This window comes from Bactrocera latifrons, unplaced genomic scaffold, assembly GCF_001853355.1.
Source record: "Bactrocera latifrons isolate USDA-ARS-PBARC rearing strain unplaced genomic scaffold, ASM185335v1 scaffold_13, whole genome shotgun sequence".
Lineage (NCBI taxonomy): Eukaryota > Metazoa > Arthropoda > Insecta > Diptera > Tephritidae > Bactrocera > Bactrocera latifrons.
The window spans coordinates 1,786,586-1,810,041 of NW_017534741.1; the positions used below are offsets into that span (position 1 = coordinate 1,786,586).

At 35.5% G+C, this 23,456-nt stretch overlaps 5 protein-coding genes across 9 annotated transcripts in view; 3 read left to right on the plus strand and 2 right to left on the minus strand.

The window, feature by feature from the left end:
* LOC108979002 (extensin) overlaps positions 1 to 2,001 on the minus strand; it is a 22,942-nt gene extending 20,941 nt beyond the window's left edge. Inside the window, exons 1-2 of one of the 2 annotated variants that reach the window (XM_018949551.1) lie at positions 1,896 to 2,001; positions 1,467 to 1,717 (exon numbers count right to left, since the gene is read on the minus strand). In XM_018949551.1, the coding sequence (XP_018805096.1) occupies positions 1,467 to 1,569 (103 nt within the window). In that variant the 5' untranslated portion in view covers positions 1,570 to 1,717; positions 1,896 to 2,001. Of the gene's footprint in view, positions 1 to 1,466; positions 1,718 to 1,770; positions 1,872 to 1,895 lie in introns of those variants that run through there. The other variant, XM_018949552.1, reaches the window with a different exon arrangement.
* Positions 2,002 to 2,482: 481 nt separating this feature from the next.
* On the plus strand, positions 2,483 to 8,913 carry LOC108978969 (NEDD4-binding protein 1). The gene is made up of 6 exons (XM_018949493.1): positions 2,483 to 2,882; positions 5,770 to 5,844; positions 5,903 to 6,790; positions 6,875 to 7,074; positions 8,162 to 8,377; positions 8,437 to 8,913. The coding sequence occupies exons 1-6, from the start codon at positions 2,595 to 2,597 to the stop codon at positions 8,642 to 8,644; spliced, it is 1,875 nt and encodes a 624-aa protein (XP_018805038.1). The 5' UTR covers positions 2,483 to 2,594; the 3' UTR covers positions 8,645 to 8,913.
* Positions 2,890 to 4,885, plus strand: LOC108978970. Its single transcript, XM_018949494.1, has 5 exons — positions 2,890 to 3,803; positions 3,860 to 3,978; positions 4,060 to 4,153; positions 4,217 to 4,327; positions 4,389 to 4,885. Exons 1-5 carry the CDS (start codon positions 3,516 to 3,518, stop codon positions 4,398 to 4,400), a joined length of 624 nt encoding a protein of 207 aa, XP_018805039.1. The 5' UTR covers positions 2,890 to 3,515; the 3' UTR covers positions 4,401 to 4,885.
* Positions 8,914 to 9,385: 472 nt separating the features above from the next.
* LOC108978972 overlaps positions 9,386 to 23,456 on the minus strand; it is a 19,064-nt gene continuing 4,993 nt past the window's right edge. For 2 of the 3 annotated variants that reach the window (XM_018949500.1, XM_018949499.1), the window contains one exon: positions 9,386 to 9,878. In XM_018949500.1, the coding sequence (XP_018805045.1) occupies positions 9,550 to 9,878 (329 nt within the window). In that variant the 3' untranslated portion in view covers positions 9,386 to 9,549. Of the gene's footprint in view, positions 9,879 to 18,832; positions 18,879 to 19,748; positions 20,037 to 23,456 lie in introns of those variants that run through there. The other variant, XM_018949498.1, reaches the window with a different exon arrangement.
* LOC108978971 (uncharacterized aarF domain-containing protein kinase 1) lies at positions 9,916 to 14,915 on the plus strand. Of its 2 annotated transcripts, none has more exons than XM_018949495.1 (3): positions 9,916 to 11,087; positions 12,893 to 14,185; positions 14,257 to 14,915. In XM_018949495.1, exons 2-3 carry the CDS (start codon positions 12,980 to 12,982, stop codon positions 14,596 to 14,598), a joined length of 1,548 nt encoding a protein of 515 aa, XP_018805040.1. In that variant the 5' UTR covers positions 9,916 to 11,087; positions 12,893 to 12,979; the 3' UTR covers positions 14,599 to 14,915. The 2 variants fall into 2 exon arrangements, with proteins under 2 accessions (XP_018805040.1, XP_018805041.1); XM_018949496.1 differs by having other exon boundaries at positions 9,916 to 10,835.

Here is a 23,456-nt window from a genome sequence, read left to right on the forward strand (position 1 = left end):
GGTCTCACAGACGCGGGTATAGGAAGGTTAACTACCAATTACATTGCCTGARGTGCAAATATTCGGAATCGTTGTCATAACCAAAAACATATTTTATTAACCACCAAACTTTGGCAATTATGCTTTATGGGCGGCCTCAAAACAAAAAAGTACAGCAATTGATTAACAAATAATAATGAATTTAACAATTGSGATAATACATCAGATTGGCATGAMAAATTCAAGAATTRATAAATTYTACCTAAKGAGTAGAGCTGAAATATGCAACATTTCGAACATAAACATTTGCATTTTCTTACTTGTTTACCCTATGATGAAATTCAATATGTTAACAAAATTATGTTTATTTCAGCACTTAACGCATTTAAAGTTCTAATACAGATGGTGAAATGTTCAATATGAGTCATAACAAAAAAAAAAAATAATAATAATAATTCAAAAGATTAAAGCATATACATACCTATGCAGATATGGGTATACCTACAGTGGATCAAAAAAGTTTAGGCACACTGTAAACATAAATGTTTATCCAAAAATTACAGGATTCTCTTTAAGTTTACGAAAGTAATAATAATCATTTCATATTTTACATATTTTTAAGATAATGAATTTATAATAAAAATATTAAAGATTCTACATAAAAAAGTTTAAGCACACGTACATAGGGAAACATTTGTTTTAAATCCCTTTTTTTATTATAATATTTCATTAAACTTCTTTAGCCTGAATAACTTTTTCTAAACTTCGACGAATTTTTCTTTAAAATTTTGAAATATGATTATCATCAATAAACATGCCTTCCCACCCCGCCGACATGTTTCACAGTCTTAATTATATTATTTTCCTGGAGCTTTTTGTTTAATTTTCGGAMATTTTTTTGCGCACGATCGGAACCAAACATACTAAATTTCGATTCGTCACTAAATATTACTTTCTTCCAGAAAGATTCCGGTTGATTAACATTAAGTTTGGCGAAATTCAGTTTYTTATTTTTTATTCGTATTAATGGCTTAAGTCGTGCAACTCGCCCATTAAAACCAGCTTTGTGTATAGCGTTACGTTCCATTTTGGATCAAAGTTTTTTTTTTTTTTTTTTTAAGGCGCAACATAACCTTAGTACTTAAGTTACTTAAGTGCATCGAAATGTTGACTAAAAAATATTGTAATTTCAATTTTAAATACACTTTTCAGCAAAGACAAACCTGTGCCAAAACTTTTTTGATTCACTGTATATACAATATATACACATTCAAAATGTTACTACCGTAAGACGCTGATCATGGAAAAAATAAACAAATTATGTGCAAAGTATGTGATAAGAGAACAATTTGCAACTGTCAAATCAGCAAAAATAAAGGTACAAATGTGCGTTCAAATTATACTAATTATACATTAACGTACAAATTCCCCGAATTACTTTACATAYATGTATTATGACTCAACTTGCCGGTATTCCAGGTACTTACTTGCCAATACGGTTCCACGCTGCTTTGAGGAACAACAGTATCCACAACAGCTCATAATAAATATCGTCAATACGACAATTGTCAAAAGCGCCCAGAAATCCATTTCTTCAATGTCGAAATAATCTAAGAGATCAAACAYGTCCGTGATGAAACTTTCTCCGGAAGCCCTTTACACTTAATTTTCAGTTGGAAGAGCTATTCTTATGAATGTCTACGTATGTCGAGCACTTGTTGCAATTGTTCTGAAGAGTCTGCAATAGAGGAACCTTGCCTTAGTTGAATATAATTAATTATAATTTCATACTTCTAAAGGTTTTTACAAAGCTCTTTACTACGTAGAACAAAAATTAAATTATTTAATTAAGTCCAAATAATATATGTATTTAAATTCTCTTAATTAGGAACTAATTCGCTAATATTAATCCGCACCTTGCCTTATGAACGTGATATTTTCGATAAGATTTTTGTTATCTTGTGCTGTTTATATACTTGTTGTTGGTTTTCGCAGTTGCCTAAAGGTAATTCTGATTGGAAGTAGTGTTGCCAWACTAAACCAATTAGGACAATACAAATATAAATTGTATGAACCACAAATTTTCCTCAAACATTTATTAAGATAAATGAAAAAATTCGAAAATTTATATTCAATTATAGCTTACATAATATATGTACAATGAAAACTATTAAAATAAGCCTACATATTGCTAGACTTACAAAGTTAAGGAACTTTGTTTTTCATTACATTTGRAACAAAGACGCATCGAGCCGTGTTTAATTAGTACATACTTTTTAGTGTGAAACAGTTTGGATGCACCTTATTTGCTTCTATTGTAATCATTATCATTTATAAATTTATGTTTTTTTTTTTTAAATTATAACAGTAACTCTGCTTACTGTTTCCAAAACTGATTTTTATTTATAAATATTTAATTTTGAAAAGCCTGAATCTAACCGATTTTTGCGRTGTATTATTGTGAATGATACCGAAAGTTAAGTTGCTTTTATCAGCTGTTTATTTTATGAATTCAATCACATTTCGTTCGTAGCAGTTTGAAACGTAATATTTTTTCTTTCTATTTACATAATAAACTATTTTTGTCTAAGTTATTTTTTACCCGTAATGCTACAATGCGGATTGGTCGTAAGCAAAAACAAAAATGGATTAGGCGAAGGGGCTCCAAACGTAATAATAATAAAAGCATTGCTGCTACTGTTGCCACAGCTAACGATCCCAATGCAACCTTTTTGACCAAACTGAAGCGTAAACGAAATAGAGGAAAAGCGCGCAAAAAGTTCCAGCGATTSTCAGCAAACGAAAAACTATCAGCTCAAAAAATATTAGCACAAAAATTGAACAACAGACAATCAGAGTCAAAAGACAGTGGTCCAAGTAACCCACAAATAGTTAGTGCAATGGTAAGTGAGGTACAATATAGTTATAACCATAGCTGAGCTGTTCCTGTAATATTTCAAAACATAACTTTATTTCTTTCTGGTATTATGAACTATTTGCATTGACAATATCAGCGCGTGCGTAGTTAAAATAGTCACAAAAGTGTGGTTCCTATATGTCCTTCAGTGGTTACAGGGTTTACCCAGAATTGCCAACTTATATTTAATTTGTGCCTTTATCTGTTATGATTTACTYTTTATTTTATGCCTATTTAATGATTCTTGTTAGTGTTAGGTTTGATAATCTTGATAGCTTTTGTAAGAATCGTAGAACAATCCAAACTTTGGATTTTTRCTTAATAATTTATTTTAAGACACCTGTTAGATAATACATATACATATTATAACGGCTAAAAAGCCCATCCTGTTCGAAATTCACCACCCTTTTAGCCAGCCTGCCCAAACCTACAAGTATGAATTGTCAAAAGTAAGACTGAAAAAATCGTTTACTCTGGTTGAATCATCAATATTAGCGTCAAGGAAAATTGTCTTCCGCGTATATTAAGTATTCATTTCGCTTTTGTTAGTGTATTCTTGTTAAATTAAACAAATCTTTATACAAAATTATTAAAACTGTGTGAACTTAAATAAGAGTAAATGGAAGAATTGTGGCATAAAGTGTGCATTCACTTCGCTGTCCCTGAGGATGTGGCCAAAAGCTGGTACACACGCATATATCAGCGACTTAATGAAAGSCATTCGAAACGTTACTATCATAATTGGAATGAAATGATGCAGCATAAACACGAACACTTGCTGCATTGTAAGCCTRCTTTGGTTTTGGCCGCATTTTTCCAATACTATTCTTATGATGGCATTCAGCCTTGTGCTAAAGAAAATTGTGCAGCATTTGAAGAATTTTGTTGCGATGCATCATTGGATGATGTAAGTATTCAGCTAGTATATTTGTAAACGGTAGCAGTTATTTTYCTTTCTTTTAGCAAGAGTCCAAAAACTCAATATTAAAACTTTTGGGCGATAAATCTGTGGAAAATGAACTAGAAACCACCTTTGAAGACGACGCTAACATTCTGCAGGATTTGGATTTGGTCATATTAGCGTAAATATAATGATATTAACTAATTATAGATTAAAACGTGTTTCAAATACATAGACATTTTTTTTTTTTTTAAATTCGTAGTGCCAGTGGTGAGAACTATAAACGTTACTGCCAATTACTGCGTATGGAATATGAGCATATGAGCGACGTGGATTATAAAAATATGCGTTTGAAGGTAACTTAAATATAATCCTAAAACAATGTAATTGTAGCGTCATTTTCTAATTTTGGCATTTAGGTGCTGCAAACATTACTAAGCATACCAAATATTTTTTCAACAACGGAWTTTCAAACTCGTTTTGAAGCTGCAGCTCGTGCTAATATGAAAGAGGAAATAAGCACTCTTAAAGTATAATCGTTTATAAAATTGTCGGTTTTATTGATTTAATTTCCGGAAATTCGACTTTCAGATCTGTACGTAATATTTGATGAATTTCGAAATTAGAAATATGTAAACGCGTTGACCTTATTATTACACGATATATTAAACAGATACTAAAAGAAAAATATGTATAGCTAAAATCAAAAAATTTTAGAAGATGCAACTCAATCAAATGAAAGTTAACTTGAGAATTCCAAACAGTACTTACACGTACATATTATATTTCAGATACATACATATATACTTAGCTAGTAGTTAGGTTGCATTCGCGGACATAATAAATTTCGTATGTGTTGTTAAAATGTTGTTGTATTATTAAACGCAGGCAAATCTCAACGGTGTCAAATTGAAAAAGTTAAGAGAAAATATTAAACCCACCTAGCATGTATAATCTGGCTTAGTATTCAACAAACAACCGCTGCACCGCAAATGCACAAATGAAATATTTATGAAATTCTAATGTTGTCTATTTTCTCTGTATTTATTGTATGTAAAATAAATGAAAATAAAYTAGTGAAGCAGCAATGTGTTTTATTAAATTAACAGTCTGTTYTTTAGATAGAGTAAAACAAGAAACTTGAAATATATGAGTAAAGGTAAAAGAGATGTATAATGTTTTCTATGCATTTTATTTTTGCCTKCGCTCATAATTTTGGAACTTGCATTATTCTATCAAAGAACACGCATATAATAATGTAACTACACCGATGGAAACCACGCAGGTAAGTATAAGAAACAACAAGCTAAGTAGTAAGCCATAAAACTGGTATAATATATTCAAGGTCACTGGATTGAGTTCTCTTTTATTATCAAAGTAATTGCATATGACAATAACAACGAGAAAATACGGTAGCTAGAATACCCTTCACAGGTATATGGGTATATCTTGATTTTGATCGTCCAGTTTCTATGGCAGCTATGTGCTATAGTGGTTTGTACTGAACATTTAAATATAATTATATACAATAATATATGCTGAATTTCTTGAAAATAGCTTGTCAAATGTAAAAGTTTTCCATACATATAGTGGACTTTGATCACTCAGTTCTTTCTTCGGATTTTCTACCGTTGCGTCCTTCTGTGTGTTACAAACTTCGTGACAAACTTAATATACGCCGTGCAGGCTATAACAAAATCAAGAAGTAGAATTCAAAAAAAGAGAGTAATAGTCTTTAGGTGATTATACCAGTTGTTTATTCGATACGCCACACGCCGAATTTTGGCGAAGACATTTAGTAGAAAATTCGAATTCATTTGGCATTACAAAAGTTAGCTYGTTGTTTTTGCAGGTAAGTTCAAATTATTAATAATTCCAGTGCACAAAAATGTAATTATTTCAAATGGCAAATTTGGCAACTGATCTTTTTATTTATTTTTTGTTAATTTTCTATGTTCATGCATTTCCAAAGACGCAAGCAGACGAGACGCCCACAACTAGCACTAAACGTAAAAGCGGTAGCTTCAACAAATTTCGCGATAATACGGTACATATAAAACAGGAAATATTTTTCTAATAAATTGTACWTTTTTTTTAATACACAGAAGCGCCGTTTACAGTTACGAAATAAGCGACTGAACCGAAGCACAACAAGCAGAGATGTAACGAGTGCCAGCCAGAGAGTTACCAAAAAGCTTCTGCGTACCATCAGACGACGTCAGTTACAAAATCAAAACAAATCAAAATTACAGCGTAGTTTGAGAACGAAACTGAATATGGCTAATAAATGCGCCGCTCCAACGCCCAACTTGCACAATTTAAGTCTGGAAGAAGGCGAATTAATCTCGGATGACGAGGYTAATAATGTCAATTTAGCTGCGAACACGTCCACGGATAATGAGGATGACTGCATATGTGTTGAGCCACAAATCGAACAAATCATCATTGATGATGATCTGCCCAACACATCGCGTTCGAAAGTAAAAAATAACAATTCTTCCGGCTATGTTTCCATAATATACCGCATTAATGGGCGTGGCACTCAGGACGCCGGCAAATTACTCACTTCAACGCCTTGCGGTGGCGCAGCAGCACGAAGTTCTTCACAAAGGAGCTTAGAAGATTTCACTGATTTAACTACCATGTTCTACGAAGATGTCTCTAGAATTAAKACGCTAGACWGTATTAGATCGGAGGACACTTTCTCGAATTATACGCAACCGTCGAAAGTACTTRGGAATCCAAAGTCGACCTCGAGAAACCGTAGAAGAAATAAAAAGAAAAATCACACTGTTACATCGAAAGATGTCATAGTTCTGGATGACACCGTCAATGATTCCACGCTAAGACCTGCCTCAAATGCAGTAAATAGCAAAAATCAAGATGTGGGGATGGACGATTCCGTGATTTTCATCAGCGAAACCACCCGAAAATCAAATAGCTCCTCGTCTGCATTAGATTTTGTGCCGCTCAGTAGTAAAGATGTGCCAAATGTAAGTGAAATCAGTGCACACATTTATACACCAGCACTTATTTTGAATTTTGCATATTAATATTTGTTTATCATAATTTTGCAGCCTATTGTAGTTCCAGTGAGTCCGCCACGCACGCCGAGAAGAGCGGCTGTGAATAGTGGCCTCTTTACAACCAGCGAGAAAAAGGCATTGCTGGCGTACAATAACAACACATACAATCCAAATGCTGGTGATTCAAAAGCGGCAGAGCAACAATCCCCGAAACGCTTAATACTCATCGATGGCTGTAATGTTGCATTTAAGTAAGTTTCTATCATTCATGAATTTTTATCAAACATATTACATATTCAACAATGTATTTATAAACTATTTTTAGTTTATTGATTTAAAATTATGACTTTGGAAAGTGACTTTATTTAATGGTAATAAGTTTGTCAGAAAAATAATTTTCTGAAAGCTTTGTGGTTCTTTATATGATAGCGTTGAGCCTAACGGTTATACCCTAAACAGGGTATATTACATTTGGCTCAAATAAATATAATATAGTATATAAATGCAAAATGATATGGGAATGCTCCAAGGAGCATTAAGACGTCCTTCCTCAACTGCGTCGACGACATAAAACAATACGCCGACCTGACTTCGGACGCAACTAAGTTGCACTGACCGCCWTTCACAGTGGAGCCATTAACACCTAAACCGGTTTCTTCTCAGTGAATAGCGTACTTGGAGTCAAACCACCACCCATTACAGACGAAAAGCTCGAGTTGCCGCGAGAAACGATAGTGACCCTTGCACAGCTTCGTTCTGGGTAATGTAGCAAGTTGAACTCATATTTATGCAGAATAGACCCCGACGTATCTAATATATGTCCTGCGCGCACTGAGTTTCCGCATGACACTGGCCACACCTTTGCATGCTCAACTAACCCCACTCAACTCAAATTCCTCTCGCTTTGATGTGATCCCGTGGAAACAACACGTTTTCTGGGTATACCATTGGATGACATTGGTGGCAACTTATTTAATCCTTACCATCCTAACGGGGATTTCGTATCCGTTTCAACAACAACAACCAACGATCGATAGACTTCTTGTTTGCAATCTTTTGTAATTCTGAAGAGTGTTATAGCTYCGGAGCAACCGCGGTTAACATTTTTATTCTTGTTTTATATAAAATGTTGCTTCGAGGTTTTTCTTTTTAATTTTAACCAGCTACTTACCACTCCAAACGGAGTTAGATTGCCAAAATGACAGCCCCTGAATGCAGCATTACTTATCATTGTCTCCTAAAACATTTTTAATACCAAATTTTTACGAACGACTTATACATATAATTACTTTTTTAACTAATAAAAATACAAAAATCCATTTGAAACCTCCATTGCAGCCACGCTCTTAACAGAGAATTTTCAGTGAAGGGTTTGAAAATTTGTATTGATTACTTTGAAAAAATGGGTCATGAAGTCAAGGCGGTTGTGCCGCAATTTCGTATGCATAAATGTTCCGACTCCGCCGCCATGTTCGAATTGCACAGAATGGGCAAAATTGTGGTTACACCATGTAAAAATTTACCGGGAAAATTCACCGTTAGTTATGACGATCGGTAAGTACAGAAAGTAGCGATGACAAGCAAATGAAATAGCCAATTTCTCCCGCTTCCAGTTTTGTCTTGCAGCTGGCTGCTGAAATGGATGCAGCWATTGTCTCCAACGACAACTACCGAGATCTCATAAACGAAAATGCCGCATTTAAAAAACTGATTGAGAATCGCGTTATCGGCTTTACCTGGTGCAATGACTTATTTATGGTAGCCAAAGATCCGTACGGCAAGTGGGGGCCCTCATTGCAAACCATTTTGAATAGAACGTAAACCAAATACTTTTAAGTGTGTAATTTTGTACTTTAGTCTTAGAGAGATTATTACTYACATATTTCTATATCTATATATTTTTTCAATTGCGGCCAAGTCCGCTTTTTGTATATATTAAACATCTCCTTTTTATATTTACGTGTATTAACTTGCAGTTTGTAAAGAGAAAACAAAAAAAAAATGGATACAAGCCTTGATTTGAATACTTCATTTATTATTTATATTTATAATTGATATTAATTTTATTAATAAAAAATGAAATAAAAGAATCATTTATCTGCTTTCATAGACAATAAGCGTAAAGAACGCCGCCTCTTCACATCCCCTTTTCGACTACTTTTCAGTGACCCTGTTGACTTTTTGTTGACCTCTTTCGGTAATGTTGGCTTTGTGTCATCGCTTTGCTTCTTGGTAGCTTTTAGCAGTTCCTTCGATTCTGTTACCTGATTGTGGTTCTCGATTAGTTCGACAACTTCTATGTATGGTTCAATAAGAATACAGTCTTCTTCGTTTTTACGATGTGGTTTTTTATTGCCTTTTCGTTGTGTTGTTTCTTTGCTGTTGTCTTTGAATTGCTTAGTGCTCTTTGGTTTTGGCATATTATATGGACCAAGTATTAAATTACCGTAATTACTGATATGTATGTATGTCGCCGATTTTTAAAATTCTATTTTACATAAAGGGTACGGAAAAAAATTTATGATTTTTGACAACAAAAAATGAAAGCAGTATCGCATCGCATATGTTTATGTATATATATATATATTTGATACAGAGTACAGTATATAGTATGTATGTATGAATTGTTAGTGGTGGATAACTTGTGTAATAACTCCTTATTCAGTAGAATTGTACAATCATACCGTTAGTGATCCCATAGTATGTATGTACGTATATAATTTTTATCACTGTAGCGGCTTTGGTGTTTCGCTGGCTRTGTTGAGCACAACTCTGCCTGTGAGTGCGGGATCGTTTGCGTTGTGCGTCAAGTCGGTTTGACTTTGGCCAATATCAGAGACACACGTTTCGATTGTCGTTGTGGAAGCAGTCATGGCATTAGCACCAGCTAAGGCACCTTCCTCCATCTGACGCAACTGTTGCTTTGCGTCGAGGTAATTTGCCATAGCGGACTCGTATGTTGGCGGATTGTCGCTTCTGGGCGCTGCGTTTCCTGCGCAGTCTCCGTTGGCCGGTGGGCTGCATGGATTACCACTGCSTTGGGCACGTAGACGAGCTGCGTTGCAAAGTAATAAAAAATTGAAATGTACATTAGAATGAGATAAATATTGCATATATTTAACTGTGTTCTTAAATKTCTTATAAGATTAAGCTTTTGCAARGTGGGACTTCAATAAGAGCCGATCAATAAACACCAGTGGTGTGACTAACGTATACCGCTCCAAAGATCAAAATGGCAAAATGTTGTCTACATTTCGGCGCAAAGACAAAACGACTTCATTTGTGAAAAACTACTCGTGCTTTTGGGTATGACTCACTAATGACAGTTAAAAACACACAGCTACGCTATTTAATGGAAATGTGTTTGTTTTCATTTAACCCAAATAACCCGCGCATTAAAATTCATGTGGTTCAGTACCTGTTGAACTTCCTTAACAAAAAAAAAAAAGAAGAAAACAACGTTAACTTCGGCTACATCGAAGCTATAATACCCTTCACAAATACAAAAACTGTGATCCGTCAGTTTATATGGGAGTTAAATGCTGTATAGACTCGACCACTACAATTCTTCGGAGATTGAGTCGTTTCTTTATTGACGCAGACACCGCTTACGCGCTTATAGCCGAGATTGTATCTTTACCTTGAACAATAATCCATGGCAAACTTTGGAAAGATATCTCATCAAATAAAAAAGTCTTCCATACAAGCAATTAATTCCGACTCCTGATCATTTATATACATATATGTTTATCCACCGAATTTTCCTTTTGGCTGCTACAAACTTTGTGGCAACCTTAAACCTGTTCAGGGTATAAATAACTGACGAGCGCAAAGGTATTCAAATAATACATAGAAATGTATGAGTGAAAAAAAATAATAAAAAAGACAATAAATATGCAGACGGGAGTGTGAGCATAGAAAAACTCACGCTGGGAGGTGCGACGTCCAATCTCTCAACGAGAGCCAAACGCATAAGCATTACGAGGCAGTCAGTCGAGTGTTGTTCCTCACGGTAAGCGCATGTGTTGTATGGCTGTGATAAGGTCAAAGTCGATGCTGTTGTCGTCATCGTTATTCTGCCAWCGTCGTCACCAATAAACGCAATGAATTAAATCAGTGTCAAAAGTCATGCAAACGACGGAGTTGTAGCATTAAGCGGSGTGCTCATTCATTTATTTAACGGCGCTTCACTGCCACGGTTCTTGTGTTGCAATTGATAGATTCTAACGATTTCACAAAAATTGGCAAGACTACATAATACTATGTAAGTGAAATTCGCACCGCTTACACCTAACGCATGTGTGTATGTATGTTTTTGTGCGCGCGTACTCGTAGGTTTGTGTTATTTAGAAAACGCAATCTAAATTATTTATTGTTTATGTAACCACGTCACATTGCCTCAGCAACGCACACTACTGCTACTGGCACTACCATGCCGTAGTTATTGAACGTTAAGCGATATTGCTGCTGGTTGTTATTGTTTTTACTGCCATGGCATTGTGGCTTGGCATTGGTGGAGTGAAAGTCACGAAAAAACAAACAATCAGCCGTGAGACAGTGTACACCATTCTCTGCAGTTACTTTTTGCGTTCCTCATGAGCGCTGCATGAAGATCTATTTTTTATTTTCTTTTTGTGTAATGCGTGATCAGCTGTTTGGCACGGCGCCTAAATATATACAAACACATTCGTGCAAGCAAATACATACATACATATTTTTTAACGCCAATGCTTGTGCGATTGTAATGTACTGTATTCTYCGTTTTTTGCCGTTCAGTTTCTTATCAGACCAGACTTGCCTGATAACGCATGRCAAATACTCAAAGTAGTAATGATGATTGATTAAAGTGACATTAAATCACAAGATTTGCAAATTTGCGTCTTTCAATTCAAAACATAATTATTTATAAAGAAAGTTATTCGAGTTACGCGCACAAAGCAATCTAAAAATGTTGTCCGATCCAAAATTTGGTCATACCATTTCGAAGATGAAAGAAAATAATGTTGGCATTTAAGRTTATTTCAAAAAATTTGAGTGAAAAATAGCGAGGGCGAGAGCATGGTACAGACGAAATCAAATATTACTCAGAGCATATGAGTAATTAGTTATTAAAAACATATGATAAATACTCGGTATTTGTAACAATTTTTAGATCCTGAAGAAGRCCGAGAAGGACCGCAGATCGTTTTTACCATTTTCCGCGCAAACTTATCATAGTAATATACCCACTCAAATATTTTTTTCTTCCCTATGAAAGTAGAGTATTCGACAAAAATAAAATCTACTGACTTTTTTAAAAAATCACAAATTTTTGCTTAAGAATTTTTGATTAAAATTAGGTATTTCGATTTTTAAAAAATCACAAATTTTTGCTTAAGAATTTTTGATTAAAATTAGGTATTTCGATTTTCGATTTTAAATCGAAATAAGGTTTCCTCCATAATATTTWAAACTAAAAATTGGTGCATAAGTTTCTCCTAATTTTGGTGAAAAAAATGTTTTCTTTAAGATAAAAATAAAAAGAACCATAAATATTAGATATTTCAATTTTTCACATAACTTTTGAGATATGTATATTCATCTCAGATAAAAAATGTATTCATTTTTTTATTAAAAACAACATTGCCAACTATAGAAGTCGAAGTTTTGCTGGAAGTCGAGATAAACAGTTCCCTTAAAATTTTCAACACCACCCTCCCCTACCTTCCACGACCTGAGATAGCACGTAAATTATTTTTCCTGTATTGTTTTTAGTATTTGTGGAGGATAATATGTTTAACCAATTTATAAGGTTTAACTTAACCTCAAAGTCACTCCATCTACTTTTTATAAACAGTTAATTGTCGGTAGAAATTAGATTAGTTAAGCTAAAAATTTTCACTCATACATGAAAATATAAAATTCTACGAATGTCGGTGGAGAACGTATTTTTAGCATATTTAATGCCCTGTCACAACACCTTATTAAAATCACATCACAATCCTCTATGTGTGCCCACTCGCACCCCATTTACCCTCTACGCAATATTTGCTGAACACATCACATTGCTTATCTTCTTTGTATTTACAGCTTCCTCACTTATCTTCCCTCGTACGCTACAAATCTGTTGCTTTTTGCCAGCTGAGTACACAGAAACGRGTCAACAGTGTGCCATAAATGTTCCGACGTGTCCTTTCGTACAGCATCATTGGCGCCGGCATCGTCAGCACCGGTCTCAGCCTACACACCAACGACTATGATGTCAATTCGTTGGGTATTGTGCGTCTCAGCCGTTCGGCAATCACCGTTTTCGATGTGGCGCTCACATACAAACGTGAACTCTACTATCGGGAGTGGGACAAAAGTACGCCCGAATACAAAGCGGAAAAGAGTCGTGTACATAAGATAGCCGCAGAAAAGCTGCTCGATCTCATCTGCGTCAATAAGGGTGTTTACATAAAGACCGGTCAACATATTGGTGCACTAGAGTACTTATTACCCAAAGAATTTGTGCAAACCATGAAGATACTACACTCGAATGCGCCACAAAACCCCGTCGAAGATCTGTATAAGGTCATACGGCAGGATTTGAAACGTAACCCCGAGGACATATTTGCGACATTCGAGCCGACACCGCTTGGTACCGCCTCACTAGCGCAAGTTCACAAAGCGACATTAAAGACGGGCGAGGTGGTCGCTGTCAAAGTACAACATCCTTATGTGAAGGGTAACTCACGTGTGGACATGAAAACAATGGAGGTTTTAGTGAAACTTATGGYGTTAGTTTTTCCCGACTTTAAGGTTCAATGGTTGGTCGATGAGTCCAAAAAGAATCTGCCTATCGAATTGGATTTCCTAAATGAGGGCAAAAATGCTGAAAAAGTTGCCAAACAATTCCAGAAATATGCATGGTTGCGCGTACCGAAAATTTACTGGGAACTAAGCACACCGCGTATACTAGTCATGGAGTATCTCGAAGGCGGACAAGTCAACGATCTCGATTATATTAAAAAGCATAAAATCGATCCATTCACTGTGTCCAATAAAATCGGCCAACTTTATTCGGAGATGATATTCACAACAGGTTTCGTGCACAGTGATCCACATCCAGGCAATATATTGGTGCATAAAAATCGAAATGGACAAGTAGAAATCGTATTATTAGATCATGGGCTCTATGCGAATCTAACGGACAGATTTCGTTATGAGTACTCCAAAYTGTGGCTTAGCATTCTGAATGTGGATCGCAAGGCGATGCGTGTACATAGTCAGAATTTGGGCATCAAAGGTGACTTGTATGGATTGTTTGCGTGTATGGTAACGGGTCGTCCTTGGGAGACGCTTATTCAGGGCATCAACAAAGTCAAATACTCCAAAGAAGAGGTTGGTAGTTACAGTACTGASTAAGCTTTCTTTAAACATATRATAATTTCTATAATTTCGTTATCAYACAGAAAGCCACGCTACAAAACAATACCTCACTCGTATTACCGCATATTTCCGATGTGCTGGAGCAAGTCGATCGTCARATGTTGCTCATACTGAAAACCAACGACCTGATACGCGGCATTGAGGCTACGCTTCGCACGCAAAACCGCATGACCGCCTTCTGGGTAATGTCCAAATGCTGTGTACATTCGACGTTCAACGAGCAGCGGTCGTTTAACACAGCGCGCTGGACCGCTCTGCGGTTGGCGGTGCGTGARAAATGGGAGATATTCAAATTAAACATMTACTATGTGTATTTAGGTATCGTGAATTTCGGTTTCTTGGCGGCATTAAAACAGATTTTATAGAGTTACGGGTAACTAAGTAACTATGGCTTAGCATGATCATGAAGATCAAATATTTCAAGTTTTTTCGTAATTGCTTTTAAAGTTTATATATGTATAAGTAAATTATGGTTGTATGCGTGTACATATGTATGTATGGATTGTGTTTATTTATTTTTTAACTTAAAAATAGCCATTTTTCGATGTGAAACTTTTTGCAACTAAACGACAAGGTAACTGCAGCGTACAAAACAATTTAAGTTATTACATAAGCTAACATCCAGCGAGTAATATAATAAATTATAACAACAATAAAATKTATGAATTTCTATATTGATAAATAAGCGAGTAAACGCACTTGGTTTGAAATTGTTTTCATTACAAATATTTGCTTAATATCCTTGTGGATATGGTTCATAATAGTTCGCCGTTATGTTGGTGGTAAAGTTTTCAAGAATGTGTGGGAAGTGAATATAAAATTGTTGGTGCGGATCATTTATGAATGGTCGGTAGAGGGAAATTTAATCGCTGGATGCTCTTTAAGCTCGTAAGAAAGCAAAACAACAAGAAACGAGAACTTCGATTGCATCGAAGGCATAAAACTTTGCAAACGATCAAGTATTSATTACAAAAATTTTATTTTGGGCGGTGAACTTATATGATAGCTATAGTGATATGATCTGAACAATATGCTTGAAATTGAAGCGTCGCCTTAAATATTCATGCCAATTTCGTGATGATAACTCTTACAAAAAAGTTTTTCCATACAAAAACTGGAAAGTGTAAGTATGAAGTAGTAATGAAGAAACTCGCTGCTCGAGCAAAGACGCTTGAYTTAACCGTTGCCAAAATCGATCACATCCTAAACGCAGTCTTCTCCACACACGAAAAAAGGGTTAGTGATCCAGAACAGACCCTAGGGAAAAAGGAGATCCCAACATGCTATCAACATACCGTCYACTATGCATGCTTGACACAGCGGGAAAGYTCWAKGGAAGGCTACTGAAACCCAGACACGAAGCGGCTATCAATAAAGCTGGATAACCCTTTCCAAAAAAACACGGCCATAGATCCTGTTGATTAACTCTAGGAGGTAAAAAATGCGGCATTGAAAGTGTAGCGGAGAGGGCATAAATAAAAAAAAGGTGTTACTGGAGACTGTAGATGTCCGAAACGCCTTCAACAGCGCTAGAAAGRTGGATATGATCGACATTCTCGAAAAAAAGCTTTAAAATCTCCGACTACCAGTGCAGAGAACCTTAGTAACAGAAAACACAAGGATCCATTCTAGGCCCAGACTTGTGGAACATCAGCTACAACGCTATGCTAAAACACGAAATGTCCCTCAGAGTTGCATCAGCCTACCGAACAGTGCCCTGTTCCAAGCACCAATTGACCTTCTGGCATATGAAAATAAAAAGCTGTGGGAGCTAAATAAATCATCCGATAATAGCAAGCGCTCAATTCAACAAACAAGTAAAGACAATATGGCAACAAATAAAATATCTAGACTTATTCTTTGAATATGTGCGATGGATAGAAATGGCTAAATAGACTCAACTTGGAAACAACTATAATCACCAAACACATTTAAAATACGTAGGATACCTGAAACCCTAGGTAACTAACTCATCCATCTTCTACTGGTCAACTGTAGACCAGCGGGAGTGGCTTAATAGTGGAGGCTCGTGATGACGCAAAATCGGGTAGATGCTGATAGGATAAGTATATTGCTGTTAAGTGAGTAAGTAATTACCTCACCAAAACCATTAAACTTAAAGTGTACAATTTTTATAAAGATAAAAAAGCGGAAGGGAGATATCATTACCAATTTATTAGGTTGTCAAATATCTAAATTGGTGATGATATTAAATATATCCCTTCCGCTTTTTTGCTCTTTATTCAATGCTTTATGAAAAGTGTTACAGCAATCGGAAATATGCGCCGTTTCGTTCGATAATCTGTTTCCATCTAGACGGCAACATCATTATACCCCCTTTAGCGGATTTGCCTTTCGGCGTTAGTGAACTCCATGTTTACACGTCTATAGCTCTTGAACGCAATATCCAAACTAATCATTCATGTAGGTTATGTCAAGACCTTTCAAAGATGTATTGTAGCGCTTTATACATATTAGCRAAATTCAAAAGACAAAAAGGCGGAAGGGAGGTATTTTCGAACCTCAATACTTTTTGATAAAACAAGTTTTAGGGTTACAAATACTATGAGATTTCTCACCAAATGTTACTGATACTTGGAAAATATTCTGCGTTTATCCTAGACTCAAATAAAACTTCTTTGACAACGTTAAACAATTCCCAGCTATTTGCTTTASTGCACTTTGTAATATGGACCATTCTTCCGCCGAATCCGTACTGTAGCAAAAATAAATCTAGTTTAGGATCTTTAATTTATACCTGTACTTGTATATTCCTAATGACTTCCAGCCCGAATATATTCACACTTTCACTTGCTACCATTAAGGCTGCTAACATAAGTTGTGATAATCACCAATCTAATGCGTGATAAACTAGTTACGAGAAAAGTGTAGAAATGTGATCGCTTGAAAAAAGTTATTATGATGATGAATCATCTCAAGAGATCAAGAAGTATTAGCAGTGTAATTCTGTGATACGTTAGTTCAATTTATGCTGATTCTTCATRTTATCACCTTAAGTTAGATGTAAATACACACTGTTGGGGGGATTATTGAATTTTTCAGTTATGCAGTCTACAGTCCAGCATTAGATGGCACTTTTGATAGGATTTAAAAATTTTCAGRCACATTGCACTGTTCCGACGAATTGACTTCGAATTTAGTAAGGATAGTACTTARAAAGAATTAGGAGACAATCGAGAAGATGTATTTGTAGACTTTTAGACTTGATTTATTGTCATTTCTTAACTAGCAGACTTACTCCGGATCGATGTTTGCAAATTGTGCAAATTTATAAACGAAATTTTGTTTTGGTTCGCGTACCGAGATGGAGCGGTGCCCATCTACTTTATAGAAGGTTTTTAGAAAGGGGTTTGGTTTACGGGCTTACAAAAACCCAACTCGTGTAAGTCGAAGGACCATCAAGCTCGACCACCGAACCCGATTTTCAAAACAATTTATTCAGCGTTGAAACTCACGTTTGGATGAAAGGGTTCGTTAATAAAATAATTCTTACATTTTCAAAGATGATAATAATATGCCATTGTTGAGGAGTTATCCTCAAAAAGTCACTGTTGTAGGGAATCATTGACATTTCAAAAATAGAGCCATGATTAATGAGGTTTTGGTGCTTGAATCGGAGAATGTTGTTGGCGACGACGTTTGGTCGCCAACCAACAATTGAAACAATAAATTTATTGAAGGAGACTTATACGGCCCCACTGCATGACTACTTTTTGTCGGTTTATCTGAATTTTTTTAACTACATAGGTAAAACTGAGATGATGAAATCACTTATTACTTGGAAGAGAATATTCGAGAAGTTATTGCTAACATATGACCCCAATTGCTGCARCAAAAACGGTGCTGGAGTTTATTCGAGCCCGTGGCGGCTCGAAGGGCTAAGTTCAAGTCTAACCGAGCATTTTGTACTATAACAACTTGCAAGGAACAAAGCCSACAAAATACTTAATCAAAGGTGTTGACAAAACTGTATATTAAACTACTTTGTCCGATATATAAGACATAAAGTCAACGGGAAGCTCGAAAATTTTGATATTAGGTACATACATACATATATGGGTGCTAAATGAAGTATTGATCCAATTTAACCCATTTTGGACACAAGGGCATATTATTATCACAGAAACTTTTCCTCGGAATTCTAATAATGTMTCTCACAGATAGACGGGTCATTTCGAAGAATATCCAGATACACTGATTGATTATTGAATTATATATTGGAAAATGATTTAGACTTCTGGCTATTCAGCAAACTGAGACGACTGCACCGAGGTTATCGTTTTGAGATAATTGAAGACATTAAACGTGAATTGCTACGCGCATTTAAAGCTATTCCGGAAATTGACTTTAACAACTATTTTGAAGATTACAAAAACGACGGTACCATGGTATAAGTGTATTGGGGCCAAGAGAGGGACGACATAGATTTTGGAGAATAAATTAAAAATATAAGACACATTTTGCTATTTCCACAGATATATGTATACTATTACAAAAGTATGTACATAAGTCAAAAATAAAAATAAAAAAATCTTTAAATCTCTACATAACATCCCTTAACGGGATATGGTCAGTTACCTCTTTGCTTTTGTTCCGCAAAACGTTTCGCACGTAGACGGGTACCCTTCTTGGTATAACGGTATGCATATGCGTGATAAGAAAAGTAAAATGGAATTAGCACAGTTCAAGGTAATCCACACAATATACGATTTGTTCGGAAAGTAATAGGACTGAGTCGATTTAAAAGAAATTATTGAACCTATCGTAACAATTCTCTAAAAGCTTTCAAAAATAGGCTCCTTCTGCATCGATGCAACGCTGCCAGCGCGATTTCCAAGCATTGAAGGCGTCAGGGAAGGCATTCTCCGGAATAGCCTTGAGAGCCGAGGTGCATGTTGCTTGGATACCCTCTGTCGTGTCTAAATGAATCGAGGGTGCAACATCTGGACTGTAGGGCGGCTGCGGAGGCGTTTGAACGCCGTCCTTAGTTAGATAGTTGTTCTCAACAAAGGCGGTGTAGCCGGAACGTTGTCATGGTGCAACTTCCAATCGACTGATATGTCTTCTCGGAYCCAATKGACCCTTAGTTGAGTCTCTTGAGGACCTCCACGTTAAACTTGGCGTTGACGGTTTGTCCAGCTAGAACAAATTCATGGTGGACGATGCCTTTGATGTCAAAAAAGACAATCGCATCGTTTTCACTTTCAGCGACCTCTCCCCGGCCCTCCAAAAAGGCATGGTGCCACCGAAACATACCACTTCTCTGTCGCAGATTTACCGAATTAGGCACAGAATTTAATCACGTACCTCTGATATAATGAACGCTGCATTTTCGGCTTGCACAACTCATGGAAACACGTCGCGCSAAAATGTTTGTGCGGACTGACCTGCCACTCGTTCGTTAGCTAGGAACGCGACGGAAGAAGATCAGTCCTATGACTTTCCGGACAAACCCCGTATACCATAAAACATACATTTTTATATATTTACGTACATAAATTACTCCAATGGTAAACAGAAGGAAAACGATTACATATAAATAAAATAATTCATCCCATTCCCAAATATTGCCATAGGTAATAATGGTCGRGTCGGTGGGAAATTGAATTTCGCAACACGGTACCGTTGTACTGACTGTTGGACTGACTGTTGTATTGACTGTTGTACTGACCGTTGTACCGACCGTTGTACCGAGCGTGGTAATGTTTGCCGACATTGCGGACTATTTCGAAGGATACAAACGCTACGATCCAAAGTTAATGTTCAACTAACGTTTGAGTTCTTTCGAAATTGCCACATAAGTTTGGATTTTTTCACTTGCCCTTAATAATCATGGACTACACTATGTTTGTATGTATTTGTAAACGCAAACGGTAATTCATGTCGTTTTCGATAAATTTCGGGAAATATTTGCGARTTTTATCTAAGGAATAGGATTTTCTCCGTTGAAATAATGACAAATGACTTGATAAGATACCGTTATAAACTTGCTTACATGTATTTTTAGGTACTTTGACACTTGTTTCAATTTGTAGTAGCCAATATTTATTTTTAATAGTATTTTGTGCTGATTAAACAATTATGGCACGCAATTTTTGTTTTTCCGTATTTGTAAATTTATTATTATACCCTGAATAGGATATATTAAGTTTGACACGAAGTTTATAACACTCAGAGCACCGTATAAAATGTGTATGTATGTATATACATAATAAGCATGACGAGCTGAGCCGATTTCGCCATATCAGTCTGCATGTCTGCATGCTTATATCGCTGAGTTTTTGAGATAACACTTCTGAAAATTTGCACACGTCCTTTTCTCTCCAAGAACCTGCTACTTTTCGGAACCGCCGATATCGGACCTCTATAACATATAGTTGCCATGCAAACCGATCAAACTCAAGTCTTTGCTTTAGACAAGACAAGATCCCCGACGAAATTGCATAAATTTAGCTGATATACAAATTCATCGATTCAAATCAAGTTCTTGTAAGAAAAATTTGAAGTTGTGAAAGGTATAAGCTTCGGGGCAAACCGAAATTAATGTGTTTTCTTATTTTAAATGCAAATAAGATAAAAAATAATAATATTCCTGTAATACTAAGGATCCAGACACGTGGCTAAGGCATACAATAAATATTACTATAATAAACTATAGAATATTACTTACAAAGATGAAAAAGTTATAGCGGGTATAAGGATCCAAGGGATTAAGATTTGAACGTGAGGTCTAAATTTGAAATGATTAAAATTTAAATCGATAATAGACATTATTTGACTTTGAAACATTTCTCCATTAAATTCKCTATTCTAGTTGTTTCTTTCAAGCATATGGTATTTCCGATGAACTTTGTGTTGACTAAATATAATTTCCAGAAAGGAGTAAAACAGTACCAGCTCTTCGTTACCGTCCAAAACTTGCATTGTCCTGTGCAATATTTCGGGAGAATATTATATTGTTTGAACTATCCTATCTTTTTAGTCTGATCAAAATGTACACAGTGCACAAAATTTTATTAAAATCTGTTCAGTAGCTTATCAGTTTATCTCGGACAAAAACTTGGCATGTACTTTTTACTTATAAGGATAAATATTTTCATAAATATAAGATATAACTGTAGAAGCCAGCACTATCAACTAAAATATGCTACACAGACCACCAGAATTTTTCAAGATGACAGATATTTCATATTAATATTACAGATACATTCCGCAACCGTTTTCTTATCTAAATGATAAAATTCGGTATTTTCTTCTCTTCGAAAGTGGGGTAGGTTGGAGGTGCGGTGGACAAATACACAGGGAGGATAACGGAGGATAATCCTATCTTATCTAATAATCAATTAAAAAAGTTTTCCATCCAAGTTCTTGATTGCGATTGTTCAGTATATATGGCAACTATATGCTATCTGATCTGGACAATATCTTCGAAGGTTGTACCGTTGGTTTCRGAAATAAGGCATGCTAAATTTAGTAAAGCTGCCTTGTTAATAAAAAAGTTTTCCATAGAAGGACTTGATTCCGATCATTCATTTTGGTGATATCGGTATAAGAAGCGTTTTGGTAAGAAAACGACGTGAAAAAAAATTGGTGGATATCTCAATTCGTTCGCGTATATACAGACTGTCCATCAGACCGGCATGGCTAAATCGACTCAACTCAAGATAYAGGGCCTCTGACGTTTCCTTCTAGGTGTAACAAAGTAAAACAATAACGATTTGAGTAACTAATATGCATATTTACCTGGTTGCAATAGTCTATATGCTTTTCGCTGAGCTTTAATCATCATCTTCAATRAAGTTAAAGGGATTTTTTCATTAATAACACAATCAATCATAACTATAATTTTTTTAGTACAATACCTTAACGAACAGTATACATAATCCCACTAGAAGAACAAAGAGCACGACCAGATAATGATAAAGTCCAAACCAATTACAACAATGGAAGTCGGATTGTGTTTGAGGCGTTGTAGTATTGTTTAATAGATCATTTATTGGCGTGATGCTTTCGAAATTATTCAACATCGCCAAACAGTTAAATTTGATTATGAGCAAAAAGACGTATGAACACTAAATATTAAAATTTCGATTTTAATTAAACAAATTGGATACGTTTTGACTCTAAAATTAAACAAACTACAACTCYTTATTCGTTTCTGGCTGCTTCTAATTATTCGCCAGCCGTTCGTTGTACACAAATTTCACAACTGTGATTTATTCCACGAAAACGATACACGCTCAACGGTGTCGTAGTGTGAGGAAATTACTTTCAAATTAAATTCAATAATACTGTATGTCAACTATTAGATATTAATTAAGCTCCTTACTATATTGTTTTTGTTGTGTGAATTGTTYATCGTTAAAGTTTAAGGTAAAAGTATGAAGGAAGATAAGATACATAACATATACATACATACACGCATAACACAAGAAGTTTCCATACAATAACTTAATRTTGAACGGTTAGTTTGTATGCCATGATACAGTGAAATTACCATAACCGAGCACCCACCGGCGCAATGTTTTCGTCCGGCTAAGGGAGCTCTTCATAAATGGGGGCGTGACAAAAACGTGTGTCAGAAGTTGCAACTTACAACTATATTTCTATATTGAGCTAATAAATATGAGCCAATGTGAGCCAAGAGTGAATGAATGACACTGCGAAGCAGACGGCATCAGCGCAAGACAATTCCTTTGCTGTGATCATTTTACGTATTGTTCTTTAARAAATTCTAAAATCTCCAAAATTTAATAAGAATAAAAAACAAATAAGGATATAMCCGAACGTTTCACACCCTTAGAATTTGCAAGCACTAATCCCAGGGACCAATACCTTTAGGTTGATAAGGCTTATTAGTTATAGGGCCGTAGGACGAGTTTTTACCCGGTTTTATTCATTTTTAGCACAAAGCTGTACCGTTATTAGAAAACCAAGCTCTCTCAACTTTATTAATTCACATATTGACCGATATTTGCGTATAAATGTACCCGGAAATTAGAAAAACTTTATTTTAGATATATGGAGGCTAAGTATAATATTGACCCAATTCAACCCATTTGTAACACACAGGCAATCTTCTATCAGAAAAGTATTTTTTTTTTTTTTTTTTTTTTTTTGAATTTCAATTATATATCCTACACTTTGACAGTTATTTTCGTTAAAAAGACAACTATATTCACTGGGTCCACATATTCAGTTC